Source organism: Hemitrygon akajei, chromosome 16, assembly GCF_048418815.1.
Source record: "Hemitrygon akajei chromosome 16, sHemAka1.3, whole genome shotgun sequence".
In the NCBI taxonomy this organism is placed as follows: domain Eukaryota; kingdom Metazoa; phylum Chordata; class Chondrichthyes; order Myliobatiformes; family Dasyatidae; genus Hemitrygon; species Hemitrygon akajei.
Window position 1 is genome coordinate 62,177,201 of NC_133139.1, and position 16,438 is coordinate 62,193,638.

The window sequence follows — 16,438 nt, forward strand, 5'->3', positions numbered from 1 at the left end:
TTATCTAAGAAGGGATGTACTGATATTGGAGAGGGTCCAGAGGAGGTTCACGAGAATGATCCCAAGAATGAAAGAATGTTTCTGGGCCTGTACTCACTGGAGTTCTCATTGAAAATGGTTGAATAGTGAAAGGTCTGGAGAGGATGTTTCCAATAGTGGGTGAGTCTTAAACCAGTGGACCACAGCCTCAGAATTGAGGGATGTCCATTTAGACCAGAGAAGCAGAGGGTGGTGAATCTGTGGAATTCCTTGCCATAGATGGCTGTGCACTCCAAGTTATTGGGTAAATTTAAGATGGACATTGATAAAGGTTATGGGGGAAGGCAGGAAAATGGGGTTGAAAGGGATAATATATCAGCCATGATGGACTGATGGAACATAGATGATGGGCCAAATGGCCTTATTCTTATATTGAATACCCTCTCCCCCTCATTGGTGATCTTTTTGCCGGATTGGCCGGAGGACAGACATTTAGCAAGATAGACTTGTGTCAAGCATGTGGATCCAGAGTCACAGGAACTGTTGATCATAGTAAGTCACAAAGAAATGTTCAGGTACCGAAGGCTTACGTCTGGCATCACCTTGGCTCCCATCCCGCACTTTTACACCAAGCAATGAACCAGATCCTGAACGGGTTGACGGGTGCAGTGCTGTTTGGATGACTTACTCATTACTGGGAAAATGAGCATGAGCACCAACAAAACTTGGATGCTACACTACAAAAACTCAAGGAATATGGGCTAAGGGCACGGGAGGACAAGTGTGAGTTACCTCGACTGTCGATTCAATATATGGGTAATGTGATCGACAACTCAGACCTTCACAGGCCACCATCAAAGGTGAAGGCAATCGCAGAGGCTCCATCACTGCAGTATGTAACTCCATTAAGATCTTTCATAGAACTACCAGCATACAACACAAGATTTGTTCCTAACCTAGCTCACATGCTGGAGCCACTTCATGAGCTTTAAATAATCAACACACTGGCAATGGACAGATCACTGTAAAGAGGCTTTTAAAAAGGCCAAATCAGCTTTGTCACAGTCTGAAGCACTCACACACTTCAACACATCATTGCCCATGCAGTTGGCTTGCAACACATCATCCTGTGGTGTGAGGATATCTCACACATCTTGCCTTTGGTGAAGAATATTCAATTGCTTTTGCACCAAGACATTAACAAGGCAGAAAGCTACTATGCCCAGATCAAGCAAGAAGCACTTGCAATTGTCTTTGCAGTTAAGAAATTCCATTAATTCCACTTTGGTTGACGATTTACACTACTGATAGATTATTGCCCCTTGACATTCCTTCCTTGGTTGCTAGTCGGATACAGCTTGAACACTGTTACTATCATCGCATCAGTACAATATAAAGTGTAGGAGGTCCAAGCACCATTTGAGTGCTGACAGGCTATCCAGACTTTCCTTAAGATGTTCCTGCTCCAGAGTCATCTGGAAAAGAGATCTTTTACTTCAAGGAAGTACCTACAGCTCTGATCACTGCAGCACAAGTCCGGAAGCACACATGTACTGACCATGTTCTTTCTGAAGTATTGGCATGGTAATTCATGAATGGATGGGAGAGCCAACCATAGAAATGAAACCTTAGCAGGTTCGAAGGAAAGAGCTCACAGTTCAATCAAGAAAGAAAGTGTTTCACAAGCTACATGCAGGACACTGTGGAGTCATGCATATGAAAGAAATCGCGCGCAGCTACTCCTGGTGGTCAGGACTGGATGTAACCATTGAAGGGAAGGCCCATGTTGTCAGTGAGTGAGAAAAGTTCCTCAACTTTCTGCTTTGCATCCATGAGAATGGCCTGAAGAAGCATGGCAGAGGATTCACATAGATTTTGCAGGACCTGTAGAAGGACACATGTTCTTGGTCGTAGTGGACGCATACAATAAATAGCCTGATGTTGCCATCAAAAAGAGCAGTACATTGGAAAAACTCATTGAGGAGCTGCACTCCATCTTTAGCTATTTTGGGCTTCCTGAACAGCTTGTAAGTGACAATAGTCCACAACTCCTGCCTGAAGAGCTCAAGGCATTGATGGAAGCAAATGGTATTCAGCAAATCAAGTCATCACCATATCATCCAGCCACTAATGGCCTTGCTGAATGATTTGTACAAACAATGAAACAAGCCCTCGAGACTTCAGTGGGAAGTGAATCCCTCAACCAACATCTGAGGACTTTTTTGCCAATATACCACAACACACCTCATGCTTCCACCAAAATGCTCCAGCAACTGCATCACTGAAGAGGCAGCTTTGCACCCGGCTTGACCTGCTCAGGACCCCCCGAAACAGAAAACAGATTGTGCTAAACGAACAGAAAACCCAAGTAGAGAGATGTGCCAAAGTGAAGTACAGAAATTTAATAGCAGGAGAGGAGAGTACTTGTTTGGACATACATCTCTGGAACAAAGTGGGTATCTGTGACAGTGGTGGCACAAACTGGTCCTGTGTGGTATGCAGTGGAAACTGGTAGTAACCACAGGATCTGGAGAAGGCATTTTGCTCATTTCTGAGGCTACTGAAAAGCAACACAAACTGACCAATCAAGATGCAGTTTTAAAAATTAGACAGGATTCTGAGACTACTGCAGAATCTCTGTTAAGATCAAATGACACGGCCAGTACACCCCCATTTTTCTGATGTGCCCTCTACTGACAGTACAGTACCCAAGCTAAAAACTATACATACACCGTCAAGAAATAAAATGACTTTTGGGAAATGAGCGTCATCTGTACCCTCACAGGAGCCGGTGGCCTCTAGACAGATTGACTCTCTACTGACTAACACTCAGCACATGAGGCAGAATGATCTCTGGAGTTATGTCTGGAAATAGAGGCAGTATACCAGCTAGGGACAAGTTATGCATTCATGTATATTTTTACCCTTACAAGTTGCTGTCAAGCTTTCCTCTGTGTTACACACTGAATATAATGGGAGAAGACATTCTGGGTAAATGACTGAGAAGCAAAACAAATAGCTGTATGCTTGTTCCTTACCTCTCCGTCTCTCTTGCGTGTTATTCACAGCCACTCAGCTTCCCAGTACCACAAACATGACAAGGACAAACCATGCAATTGCAAAAAAAACCTCTAATAATTAAAAAATAATAATATTGAGAACATACGTTGTAGAGTCCTTGCGAGTGAGTCCATAAGTTGTGGAATCAGTTCAATGTGTTGAGGTGGGTGAAGTTATCCATCAGGAGTTTGATGGTTAAAGGGTAATGATTGTTCTTGAACCTGGTGGTGTAAGACCTAAGGCCTCTGTACTGCCCTCCCAATGGCAGCAGCAAGAAGAGAGCACGGCCTAGATGGTGGGGATCATTGATGATGGATGCTGCTTTCTTATGGCAGGGCTCTTTGTAGATGTGCTCAATGGTGGGGAGGGCTTTTCCTGTGATAGGTGGGTTGAATTTATTACTTTTTGTAGGCTTTTCAATTCATGCACATTGATGTTCAAGAGAATCCTTATGGGTAAATTGAATCTTCTCAGGTGGCTGAGAAAATTTGATCTGGTTTTCAATGCTGAAGGTTTCAGATAATATGGTGACTGAACCAGACTGTAGGCCAGATACACAGGATCAGGCTCAACAAGGTCTGGTAGTATTCCTATTCCTTAAGCTTGATCTTTCAACTATGCAAGGAGGAAATGAGAAACATAGGTTTAGTCTTTCAATAGAAAGGAAAACTGCGTTGGCAGCTGAGACATAACAGTGTTGTTAATTGGCTATCGTTATTGAAAAAAATCTTCTCTAATTGTCCCTATTGAAACAAATTCAAACTTGGTTGGGTCAAAATGCCTCAAGGATGAAAATTAGCCTATTTTTATGCTTGTGGTGCTAGTTTGCTCCTTTGTACAATCAATAAATCCTTACATCTGTTTGGCATTTCATCAATAAAAAACACGTGTCACAGATGGAGCTTAGCATAGAAAATATTTTAACAATTCTGACAGATAGTAGACAAAAAGAAAATACCAACAATCAGACCCCATCATTTCGAGCACAGTGCTATGTATCAATTAGTTCCCGTATCCCTTTACTGAGGGGCCATTCTACCTGTCTGCCATGTGATGGTCCATGCAGCAGGACAGATGAAAGAGACGACAGGTTGGGTTTGTCTCTATTGCTCATGGGTCAGTTGCCTTACAGCTTGACACTGGCCACTGTGGAAAACAAGTAGATATCGATCATGATAGGGGTAAGGTCAAGATATGTGCTGATTGGTATCCTAAAGGCCAAAATAGGAGCCACAGGCAGCCACATGGCAGTTAGTTGAGTTGCTGCCTCATGGATCCAAACACCTGGGTTCAATCCCCATCTCCAAGACTGAACATACGGACTTCACATGTTCTCCCTGTGACCACTGCTCCAGTTGCCTGGTTTCAATCCCGGTCTCTAATACTGAATGTCTGGAGTTTACAGGTTCTTTCTGTGACACGGCTTCCTCCAGGTGCTCCACTTTCTTCCCACATTTCCTCCCACATTTCCAAAGGCATAGCAACAGAATGCTGAGCAACTCATCAGGTTAGGCAGCATCTATAGAAAAGAGTAAATAGCCGACGTTTCAGGCCAAGACCCTTCTTCAGGACTCAAAGACATGGAAGTTTGTAGATCAATTGGCTACCTTCAATTGTCCATAGAGCAGAATAGCAGAGGAACAGGCCCTTTGTGCTGAACACGATGCCAGTTTAATCTAATCCTTTCTCCCTACACATCATCCATCTTCCTCTATGCCACTCATGTTCATCTGTTTGTCTAAAAGTCTCTTGAATGTCACTATAATATTTATAAAGATTAGCTTTATTTGTCACATGTATATCGAAACATACAGTGAAATGTGTCATTTGCATCAATAACCAACACAGCCCGAGGATGTGCTGGGAGCAGCCTGCACATTTTGCCACGCTTCCAGCACCAACATAGCATGCCCACAACTTAGCAACCCTAACCTTTTCATCTTTAGAATATGGGAGGAAACCTACATGATCATGGGGAGAACATACAAACTCCTTACAAATAGCAGCAGGAATTGAACCCAGATCAGTGATTGCTGGTGCTGTAATAATGTTACGCTAACTGGAATCAAAAATAAGATTATTATCTAAATGGAGAGAGACTGTAAGTGAGTGAATTCAGAGGTATCTATGTGTTCCAGTGAACAAAACAAAAAAAAGTTAGGAGACAAGTCCAACAAATAGTTGAAATGGCAAATAGCATGTTGATTTTATTATGGAGATTGGAGTTTAAAAATTAGTTTTAAAGGTTAGCTTTATTTGTCACATGAACATCAAACATTGAAACATGCAGTGAAATGTGTCGTTTGCATCAGTGATCAACACAGTCAGAGGATTGTGCTGGGGCAGCCTGCAAGTGTCACCATTTTTCCAGTGCTAGCATGGTATGCCTATGACTAATTAACTGTAACCCATATATTGTTGGAATGTGTGAGGAGACTGGACCACCCAAAGGAAACCACACAGTCGCAGGGAAAAAGTACAAACTCCATACGGACGTGGGAGGAATTGAACCCAGATCACTTGTGCTATAAAGTATTACGCTATTGTGCTGTCCTGTTGTAAAGGGACTGGAGTTTAAGAATAGGGAAATTTGCTACAGCCACCCAACGTCAATTAGAATACTGTGCACTGTTTTGCTCCCATTACATAAAAGAGAATATAGTAGCATTAGTGGCAACTCCTGGGATAAGAGGTTTGTCCTAACAAAAGAGGTTGGGTAGTTTGGATAAGTATGCCTAAGGAGGCTTAACAGCATGGACATTGAGATATTTTCTCAACTGTAAGTGTTCTGAGCATGTGAATAAAACTACAAAACAGATAGCCAGTCATTTAAGATTGAAGTAGTTAGAAATGCCTTCTCCCAGGAGTGGTGAATCTTTGGAATTCTCTACCCCTGAGGATGGTGAAGGTAAGTAAGTATTTGAAAGAGTGAGGAATTGAGCGTTATGGAGAACTGGGACAGAAAGAGGAGTTGAGACCCACACACAAAATGTTGGAGGAACTCAACAGGTCAGGCAGCAGCTATGGCGGGAAATAAACAGTTAATGTTTCAGACTGAGACCCTTCATGAGGACTGGAAAAGAAGGGGTCAGAAGCTAGAATAAGAAAGTGGTGGGAAATGACAGGAGTGCAAGCTGGCATGTGATTGGTGAGATCAGGTGAGGAAAGATGGCTTGGTGGGGGATGGGTGCTTGGGGATGAAGTGACAAGGAAGGAGGTGATAGGTACAGAGGGAAAGGACTAAAGAAAGGACTGTGGACCATGGAAGAAAGGAAAGGAGGAGGAGCCTTAGAGGGAGGTAGTAGACAGGAGAGGAGAAGAGAAGGGGGGAGCGGAGAGCCAGAATGGAAAAAGTGAGAAGGGGGAAGGAGAGATGTTAGAGAAATTGACTTTCATGTTGGAGGCTACCCAGACAGCGTATGAAGTATTGCCTCTGCAGCCTGACTGTGACCTCATCATGACCATAGAGGAGGCGGTGGACCAGCATGTTGAAATGGGAATAGGAAATGGGCTAGCGTGGATTTGCCGTGATCCTAAGGGACAGAGTGGCCTACCCCTGCTCATTTGTACTTGTAATCTGAGTACTTGGAACCAAGCTTCAAAGGCCAAGGACAGCCAGTACCGTTCACTTTTCCACCCCTGTGCCATTCATACAGCAAGCCTGAAGCCCAGGGACAGGGGATGAGAAACTGGAAGGAATATAGAACAAAAGTACTGTCTATTATCTTGTATGTCTAAGTCTTTCTTTGAAGATTTTAAGTCATTAGTCAAGTCAAAGTAAATTTATTATCAAAGTACGTATGTGTCACTATATACTACCTTGAGATTCATTTACTAGCAGGCATTTAAGGGAAAATAAATACAATACAATTTATGAAAAACTATAAAAAATAAAGACTGACAAATTGTGCAAAATAAAATAAAACAATACTGAGAACATGAGTCGTAGATTCCTTGACTGTGAGCCAGTAGGCTGTGGAATCAGTCAGAGTTGCAGTGAGTGAAGTTATCCAAACTGGTTCAGGAGCCTGATGGTTGTAGGGTAATAACTGTTCTTGAACCAAGTGGTCTGGGACCTAGGACTCCTGTACCTCCTGCCTGATGTTTAGTGAAACAAGAGCATGGTCTGGATGGTGGGGATGCTCTATGATGGATCTACTTTCTTGTGGCTGCGTTCCTTGGAAATGTGCTCAGTGGTGGGGAGGGCTTTGTCTGTAACACAAAAGATTCTGTAGGTGCTGGAAATCCAGAGTAAGACACAAAATGCTGGAGGAATTCAGCCATCTATAGAGGGAATAAAGAGTGGATATTTCAGGCTGAGACCCTTCATTAGATTGTCTGGGCTGTATCCACCACTTCTCTGTTTCTGGGCTTTGTTGTTTCCACACCAGGCCATGATGAAGCCAGTTTGGACACTCTCCAACCTGCATTTATAGAAGATTGTCAAAGTTTTAAAAATAAAGTCTTTGCCTAAATGTTTAACTGCTCTTGTTTTTATAGTTGTCTGTCATTATTTTCTTGTTTATTTTCGTAACTATCTCACTTTCCTTTGCGCGTCATTATCACCCTCAGTAAAAGCAAATGCTCTGAGACTAGTCTCCAGGCCTCCTTTCGTTTACTTTTCATTTCACAGGCTTGCTCGGGGATATTCAGGGACTAGTGTATTGCATTTATCCAGCTGGGTACTCTGATTCTCTCTAAGAAGGAAGAAGAACAAACAGCTTCTTCAATATCAGCTTCCTGATTGCAGTTTGCACATTATGCTGGAAGGTGTGAGAGGTATGTCTTTTGTGTACTGTACTTTTTATCAGCAGCTCTGCCCTCGTCTCATCTTTACTAGTTATTCACACCTCATTCCCGGGTTCCTCAAGTGCATCAATGTTCCTGTGATGAACCACAGCCAGGTGTGTTACAGAACACAGGAAACCAGCAGGTCCCCGTCGACATTTTGGGCTGAGACCCTTTATCAGGACTGGAAAAGATGGGGGAAGAAGGTAAGGGGAAGGGGAAGCACTACAAGCTGGCAGGTGCTAGGTGAGACCAGATGAGGCAGAAGGTGGGTGGGTGGGCGGATGAAGTAAAAAGCTGGGAGGGGATAGGTGGAAGGGGCTGAATCCAGCAGGGAAGGAGAGTGGACCATGGGAGAAGGGGACTGGAGAGAGACACCAGAGGGAGGTGGTGGACAGCTGAGGATAAGAGAAGGGTAAAGAGGAGAGCCAGAATGGGGATTGGGGAAAGAGAGAAGGGGGAAGGTGTAGAAGCCACCAGAAGTAGGAGAAATCGATGTTTATGTCATCAGGCAATGCTTTTTGTCGTCATCTTTTTGTACGATACAGGAATGGAGATGCTGTAATTTCATTCAGTTGGGAGAGCTCATCAAGTCTCAGAAGTTAGTGTAACCCAGTGTAACCACAGCAATGAGGCTCTGACTGCAACAGAAGAGCTGCACATGTTCTTCACTGTCAGGAAGCATGACGTCAGCAAGAGGACAGCTGTAGGGATGCCTGACCCAGTGGGTTTCTGTGGAACAAAACCACCGATTTGCTCTGTTCAGTTACAGTTTGGGGACACCACTTTAATCAAAGAGTGAAGCAAAAAGATAAAATGTTCCTGAAGAAAAGACCCATTTCCCTTTGATGGTCAGTGACCGTGCAGCTTAGATTTAAGGTAATTTTTAGAAAGGTTTAGAAGAGAGTTTAGGAAATGCTTTACGCACAAAAAGTGAGAGGGTATTGCTTGAATGGGTGGAGAATGCAGTTACTGAATCAGTTCTCAAAGTGCTGGAAGCCAGAAACTGGCAAGTAAGATTAATCTAAAGGGACAGCAGAGTAGTATTGAGGTTAGTGTAAAGCTATTACAGAACCAGCAACCTGGATTCAATTCTACCGCCGACGGGAAGGAGTTTGTATGTTCTCCTCCTGAGCATGTGTGTTTCCTCCCACATTCTAAAGACGTATGGGTTAGTAGGTTAATTGGTCATATGGAGTATAATTGGAGTGAAACAGACCCATTGAGCCGGAAGTGCCTGTTACCGTGCTGTATAAAATAATTATAAAAATAAGTTCATTCAAGGGCATTCAGTCCATTGCACCTAAACCTATCTAAGTTCAATCTAACCATTCCCTCCTACATAGCCCTCCACTTTTCTATGATCCATATGTCTACCTATTTACTTTATTTGGAAATACAACATGGTAACAGGCCATTCCAACTTAACAAGCCTGTGCCACCCAATTATATCCTGTGACCAATTAACTTACTAACCTGTATGTCTTTGGAATGTGGGAGGAAGCCCGAGCACCCAGAGGAAACCCACGCAATCACAGCGAGAACATACAAACTCCTTTCAGGTAGCAGTGGAAATTGAACCCAGGTTGCTGGTGCTGTAATAGTATTACACTAACTGTTATGCTATCTTATAACCCTTTAGGCCAATCTCACTTGCCGCTTTCAGACTTCCAGCCTGTGGATTACAGCTCTTTGGGTACTGATTCAGTAACTTTTAAATGTGTCTGTATTTCCTCACCTCCTTCAGGCAACATACTCTAATTCCCTCTCACTTCAGAATCAGAATCAGGTTTAACATCACCGACCATATGTGCAATGCAATATGTAACAAAACTATAAATTACAATAAGAAATAAATTAAGTAAGTAGTGTAAAAAGATAGAGAAAAAGATAGTGTACACGGGTTGATTGTCCTTTCAGAAATCTGATGGCAGAGGGGAAGAAGCTGGTCCTAAAACACTGAGTGTGTGTCTTCTTTTTGGGTGTAAAGAAATTCTTGAACTCTTTCTAAAAATGACCTTAAATCTACACACAGTATGTCCCATGGTTAGCAACCATCAAAGAAAAGTTAGTCTTTTCTTTGGGAACATTTTATCTTTTTGTTTTACTTCTTGGTGAAATCTGTCTTCAATCTCCTCTGTTCCAAATAAATAAAAAAAATACCTACATGTCCATTCATCAGAGGAAATTAGATCTGTGGATGATGGACTTAAAGTGACAACACTGTGGTCACAATTTGCATCTGAAGTCTTTGTAGAGCTGTCTGCCTTTCACGCGCTGATGCTGTTGCTTGGAAATGGAAATAGCAATGAGGCAGCTCCTGAGTGTGAGAGATGACCTCATGGGGTCGTCACTCCTTTCCCATGGCTGGAGACCTTCAGCTTACTGAGCAAGGAACAGGAAATGGAATTGGTAAATTGTTTATTATTGTCACATCTAGCAAAGTTCAGTGAAAACCTCATATTGCATACTCTTCATACAGATCAATTCATTACAACAGTGCATTGAGGCAGTACAAGGTAAAACAATAACAGAATGCAGATTAGAGTGTAACGGCTACAGAGAAAGTACAGTACAGGTAAACAATACAGTGTAAGATCACAACAAGGCAGACTGTGAGATCAGAAGTCCATCTTATCGTCCTAGAGAACCATTCAGTGGTCTTATGACACTGAGGTAGAAGCTGTCCTTGAGCCTGATGGTACATGCTTTCAGGCTTCTGCATCGATTCAGATGGAAGAGGGGAGAAGAGAATGTACAGGGTGGATGGGAGTCTTTCATTTTGTTAGCCACCTTCCAGCACTTCGTGTGTGTTAAAGGAAATATCATAGTGTCATAGAGTTTTACAGTACAAAAACAGGCCCTTTGGCCTAATATGTGCATGCTAAGCATCAAGTAACCATTTGTCCTAATTCGTATTCATATTCATATTTATTTATTACATCTGCATCAAAGCCTATAGTGAAAGGCGTCATTTGCATTAACAACCAACACACCTCGTGATGTGTTGGGGGCAGCCTGCAAGTGTTGTCACACATTGACCTTCCGCCTCAGATCTTGATGGAGACTGCAGTTTAGTGCCATCTTAATTGAATCTAATCCCATTTACCAGCACTCGGTCTAAAGCCTTCTGCACATTTGGTTTCAAGTAGTTATCTAAATGTTTAAATATTGTGACGGTGTTCCTTCAGACAGTTTGTTCCAGGTTCCAACCATCCTCTGGATGAAAAGACTCAGATTCTTTCTAGGTTCTAAATTAAATCTATATATATATATATGCACCTGTCAACCTGTCAGGTTCCCCCTCGAGTCTCCTCCATTCTGACAAAGTAATCTCAGTCTCTCCTCCTAAATGAAGCATTCTATTTTAGGAAACATGGAACAAAGACTATAGAAGAGTATAGATCAGTACAATATACGGGCCCTTCAGCCCACGATATTGTGCTGACATTTTAACCTACTCTGAAATTAATCTAACCCTTTTCTCCAGCAGAGCCGTCCATTTTTCTATCATCCGTGTGCCTATCTTAAACATGCCTAATGTATCAGCCTCTACTACTATTCCAGGAGCACATTTCATGTACTCACTACTCTCTATGTTTAAAAAAGCCTACCTCTGACATCCCCACCCCTATACTTTCCTCCAATCGGCTTAAAATTATGCCTCTTAGTATTAGCCATTTTCACCCTGGGAAAAAGTCTCTGGCTATCCACTCTATCTTTTCCCCTTATCATCTTGTACATCTCGATCAAGTCGCCTCTCATTCTCCTTCACTCCCAAGAAAAATGTTCTAGCTCGCTCAGCAATCGACATGCTTTCTGATCTAGGCAACATTCTGATAAATCTCCTCTGCACCTTCTCTAACGCTTCCTGATCCTTCCTTTAATGGGGCAACTGGAACTGAAAACAATACTACAAGTGTGGTCTAACGTCCAGTTCACATCCTGGAGAACTTCCCAAGTAGCTTCTCCAATGCATCATCACGTCCTTTCTATAATGTGGTGACCAGAACTGCATGCAGTACTCCAGTGGTTTCTCATTGTTTGGATTTGGATGTCCATGTGCATCTCATTAAATGATATAAATGGCAATCAGGAACACTCATGAAATCTTGTCCTATCTAAGCGCCATTTCAATACAGAGATTACAACATAATGCTTTAGTGTGTAGGGCCTTGGTTAAGCTTCAGTAACCCCAGTGATAGAAAGCCATCTCAAATATCTTCATTTTTGGGCAGGAAGGATATTAACCTTGGGAAGGCTATCAAAGCTTAAAAGGATTAAAAAAAACAACTGATTTATGTTCGTTTTAGGAGACCGAGGGGTGATCTCATCAAAGTGGTTCAGTGATTAAGAGATTCAGTAGAATAGAGAAGCTATTTCCTGTCATGAGGAAATCCAGGAGAAAGGTGCATGATCTCCATTTCTGAGCTGAGTTACTTAGGCATGAAATTAGGAAATATCTTTTCACATATATGGTTATGAAAACCTGACACTTTCACCCTGAAAAGTTTGTGGAAGCTAAGGTTTTCACCTTTTCGACTGAAAGTGTAAGATTGTCAGTAGGGAAAAGTATCTAAGAGAGGTGGGAACAGTTGAACTGGAAAGCCATGATCTAACTGAATGTCAGAAAGGCTTCAGGGCCTCAATGAACTCATCCTATCCCTATGTTTCTGTTGGGATGGTTTACAGACAAAAGCTGTTACTTTGGAATGTGTGTTCCCCACAAAACAGTATGATTTGAATTACAGAGGAATGAAATATGCAGTAATGATCTTTCTCTTAATCTCCAACCTCTGTAGAGTATTTTTATACATCACATGCATTATGTTTGAACTTTCTATCACAGACAAGCTGTGACCTTGGTTGTGAGAGGTTGCATCACATCTATGGTATATCTGCAGAATTTCTGAAAGGAATTTGCCGGAGTCATTGGTGACATACCAAATTTCATTTGGCACATATTATAAGAAATTGCAAGGGACAGTGGAAAGAATTGAGTATATCAGCTGGTAAAAGATCTGTAAATTGTCTAAATAAATTGAAATCTTTTTTTATCAGCATACTATCAAAATTCTAGATTTTAAAAAATCATATTAAAAGCAGGTTATAACATAAATAATAAGATAAAATCAGTGACCCAAACTTTGAGCTCTCTTTTGATGATTCTAAGATTGTTTTGGGCACAAACTTGGGTTAATTTTGCTCTTGTTAGTTTTCTGTCTTCCACTTGTCCACTTGACTTATTGCTTGGGTAAGTTGACTCATCTTCTTATAGGAGCAGTCTGATCCGCTGAATTTTCCCAACATTTTATATTTTTATATTAGATTTACAGTTTCTGAAGTTAGTTTTTTTTGTTTCTTTGTTTCTTGACTGCTTACTTGGCATCTGTGTGAGCAAAGGGGCTGTCAATGTTTCAATGTACCAAACTTCGATGGTTAATGTATGAGGAGTGTTTGATACCCACTGGAGTTTAGCAAAATAAAGGTAGATTTTATTGAAACCTAGTAAGGAATGAAAGACCTGGATACAGTGGATGTGGCGAAGATGATTCCATTCCATTAGGACCAGAGGGCACAGCCTCAGAATAGAATAACATCCCTGAGAAGGCTGGAGAATGGGGTGGAGAAGGATAATAAATCAGCCTTGATTTGGCAGAACAAATTTGATGGGATGAATGGCCTAATTATGTCTTATGGCATTTGATATTTGACTGCTGATATTGGTAAGCACCTTTGAACACCACAGTCCTGTTGCAGGGTGTAAACAAAAATGTTGAACATCCCTTTGTGTCTGCTGAGCTGCTGGTTCCTCTAGCAATTTATCTCATGCTCTAGCCTTTTACCTTTGAGAGTGAACATGGAGAGGATGTTTCCATTAGTAGGAGACTAGGATCTGAGGGCACAGCCTCAATATAAAGGGATGCTCCTTCAGTTAGAAGGTGGCAAATCTGTGAAATTTGTTGCTACAGAGGGCAGTGGCTGCCAAATCATTGGGTTACTTGAGGCAGGGATTGATAGGTTTTTGATTGGTAAGAGATTTAAGAATCACAAGGAGAAGCTGGAAGAATGAGAATGTAAAAAAAAAATTCACGATTGAATGGAGTAGTGGGCTTGATGGATCGGGTGGTCTAATTCTGCTGCTGTATCTTATGGTCTTATCCTCATTATCCCTAATGTCTAAAGTCCACTTTATCTTAGGTCTTAAATTAAATTTGGCAACTGTTATTTAGTTCAGATAACTTTTCGGAGAGATTATTCCAAGATTCAGATCCTGTCTGGTAAGCATTTAAAATGTCCAAGCCTAGACTGTCCCAGACAAGCATGTTTGAGTCAGTCTGCAATAATAGACATTATTAATTTTCCTGGCTCTGGAAGGGTGGGAATCTCCATATGATTGAAACGTGGACATCCAATAGTTGAAGTAGAGGGCGGGCCAAATGGCGATTGACACGTTCATGACGCGGAGGCGGGGTGCTGCTCATTGACCGACGAGGGCCAGGGGCAATGAGGAACGAGGAGGCGGTGGCTCTGGGCCAATGGCAGCGGGCGGGAGGCGGGAGCGCTGCCGGCTGTATAAAAAGGAGCGCCGGGAGCCGGCGTGCGGTCAGTTGCGAGAGAGGAGTTGTCGGCGATGGCGGACGTACGGGGGGAGCCGCCGGCGAAGCGGCCGTGCCTCGGGAACTGCGGGGCGACAGCGACGATGAGAGCGGCCCAGACAAAGCCGGGCCACGGTAGATTCCAGCGGCCCGACACCCTGCTGGACATCAGTGCCAAGAAAGTGGCGGAGAAATGGCCCTTCGAGCAGGTGAGCAGTGTGGGCGCTGCAAATAAGGGAATTAAAAATAAATCACCTCAGTAAACAAGGGGGATGGCGTGGAGAGGGGCTGAAAACAATAGGCAATAAACCCTGAGCTGTCACTCTGCAGCTCCAGCCCAACAGACGCCCCCCCTTCCCAACTTTCGCACCAAATAAAAAGCTTCAATCAATTTTATTTTCACTCCTCAAATTTCTTTCCTCTTTGTTTTGGAAGATTTATATCCTGTGATGTTAATTGCTGCTTTTATTTTTTTTATTATGTATTTGCTGCTTAGACTTGGGGAAATTGTTCGTTTCTTTAATAAACCTGGCTGCATTTAGTTACTTTATTCTGCCCGGACTAGCCTCCTTTTTAAATCATTATTTTGAAATGTATGTATTTTGGTGGTTACGCTGCACTGTGATTCAAAATCTTTTATTTTAATTCCCCAACTTTCAATTAATGTGTATCTGGTGGGAGAAGGGAATGGGAAATGGAGCGGTGACTGGGGAGATGAGGAAATTGAAGAGGAGGTAAGAAATTGAGTGTGAATTGCTTGGGGTGTTATGGTGAAAGATACTACATACTGAGTTTAAAGGGAACGCAGACAGATTTGTCAAACACTTTTTTAAACCCACACCATCGTTATTTAAATGATCGTAACTGAGCAGTTCCTTCAGTTTTTCTATTCTTTCTAGCTCCCACCCTCCCCTTTAAGGTTTTTGCGTATTCTTCAGCTTAATGTAAAGACTGGCACCCACAGTTCACACCGGTTACAGTAATTGTGGCACTGACTGGTATTTGTAGCTAATTTCGTTGTTCAGAGTTGGTAAACGGCTTTGGTATTTTATAATCTTTGTTCTGTGGTTCAACAGAGAACAAAAACCAGCCGGTACAGTTATTTCGCCGTAAATTACTGCAAACCAGTTTAGCAAACTACTTTTAATTGACCGTTTTGTTTTTTTTGTATTGACATCGTTTGCACCAGTGCCCTTTCCAAACAATGAAGATCGTAGTTTGAGGAAAGGAAGGGCTTTCTTCTGTACGTGATTGTAAAGAAGCAACAAAAATATAATTAACTGACTAATAGAATTGTTTGTGATACCAGTCTTGTGCAAGTTTGTTGATAGGAACTGTGAATGTAACTTGAAGAAAAGGACCTTTTTGTTTTCAGGAAGCCATTGATGGAAAATTAGTTGATTTTAGTTTGTTCTGAAATGTGTTTGACTCTACTGAGTCTGGTACATGTGTAGTTTCTTGTTGATGGAATATGAGTTTCTTGTCTGCCTGCAAGGCGGTACAGGTTTGTCTGTGAAGACTAGTATTGTTTCCACAGGAACTATATTCAAGAGGTGTGTGTGTCAGCAAGGGTGGGAGTGATATTTTTTTGTTTCCATCTGACTATTTTTACCCACCCCCTCTTTTTCCCATTTAATCTCCCCCAGGGTGTGGGTGTGAATATTTGCCCCATAGAGAGGGTCTGAAAGTTGCTCAGGACAGTCATGATTCAGACTATGATTAAAGCAAGGACTATTGCCTGCGGTTTGTGTTAGATATTTAAACATTAATTTATGGTTTACAAGAGATGGAGACCACATAATTTCTACCTTCTGCTGAAATACTGGTCTGGACCTTTTTGCTGTTTGTCAGTTCCCCTAGTGGATCTTTTAAAATGATTGGATAAAGGGCTCAGATTTTTGGTGGGAATATCCTCCTGTTTAGTCACACTGATAAATTTGTGTTGAGCCACACTGGTAATAAATTATGACACATCAGTCCAACTATGTTTTGGTTCTGTATGCACTGTAATT

General features: G+C 42.1%; 1 protein-coding gene across 2 annotated transcripts in view; it reads left to right on the top strand.

Annotated features, from left to right (window-relative positions):
* The first annotated feature begins 14,450 nt into the window (after positions 1–14,450).
* The window catches only part of LOC140740109 (zinc finger SWIM domain-containing protein 5-like), a 105,228-nt gene continuing 103,240 nt past the window's right edge, over positions 14,451–16,438 (top strand). For both annotated transcript variants that reach the window (XM_073069011.1, XM_073069012.1), the window contains exon 1: positions 14,451–14,635. In XM_073069011.1, coding sequence (XP_072925112.1) covers positions 14,462–14,635 — 174 coding nt within the window. In that variant the 5' untranslated portion in view covers positions 14,451–14,461. The remainder of the gene's footprint in view (positions 14,636–16,438) is intronic.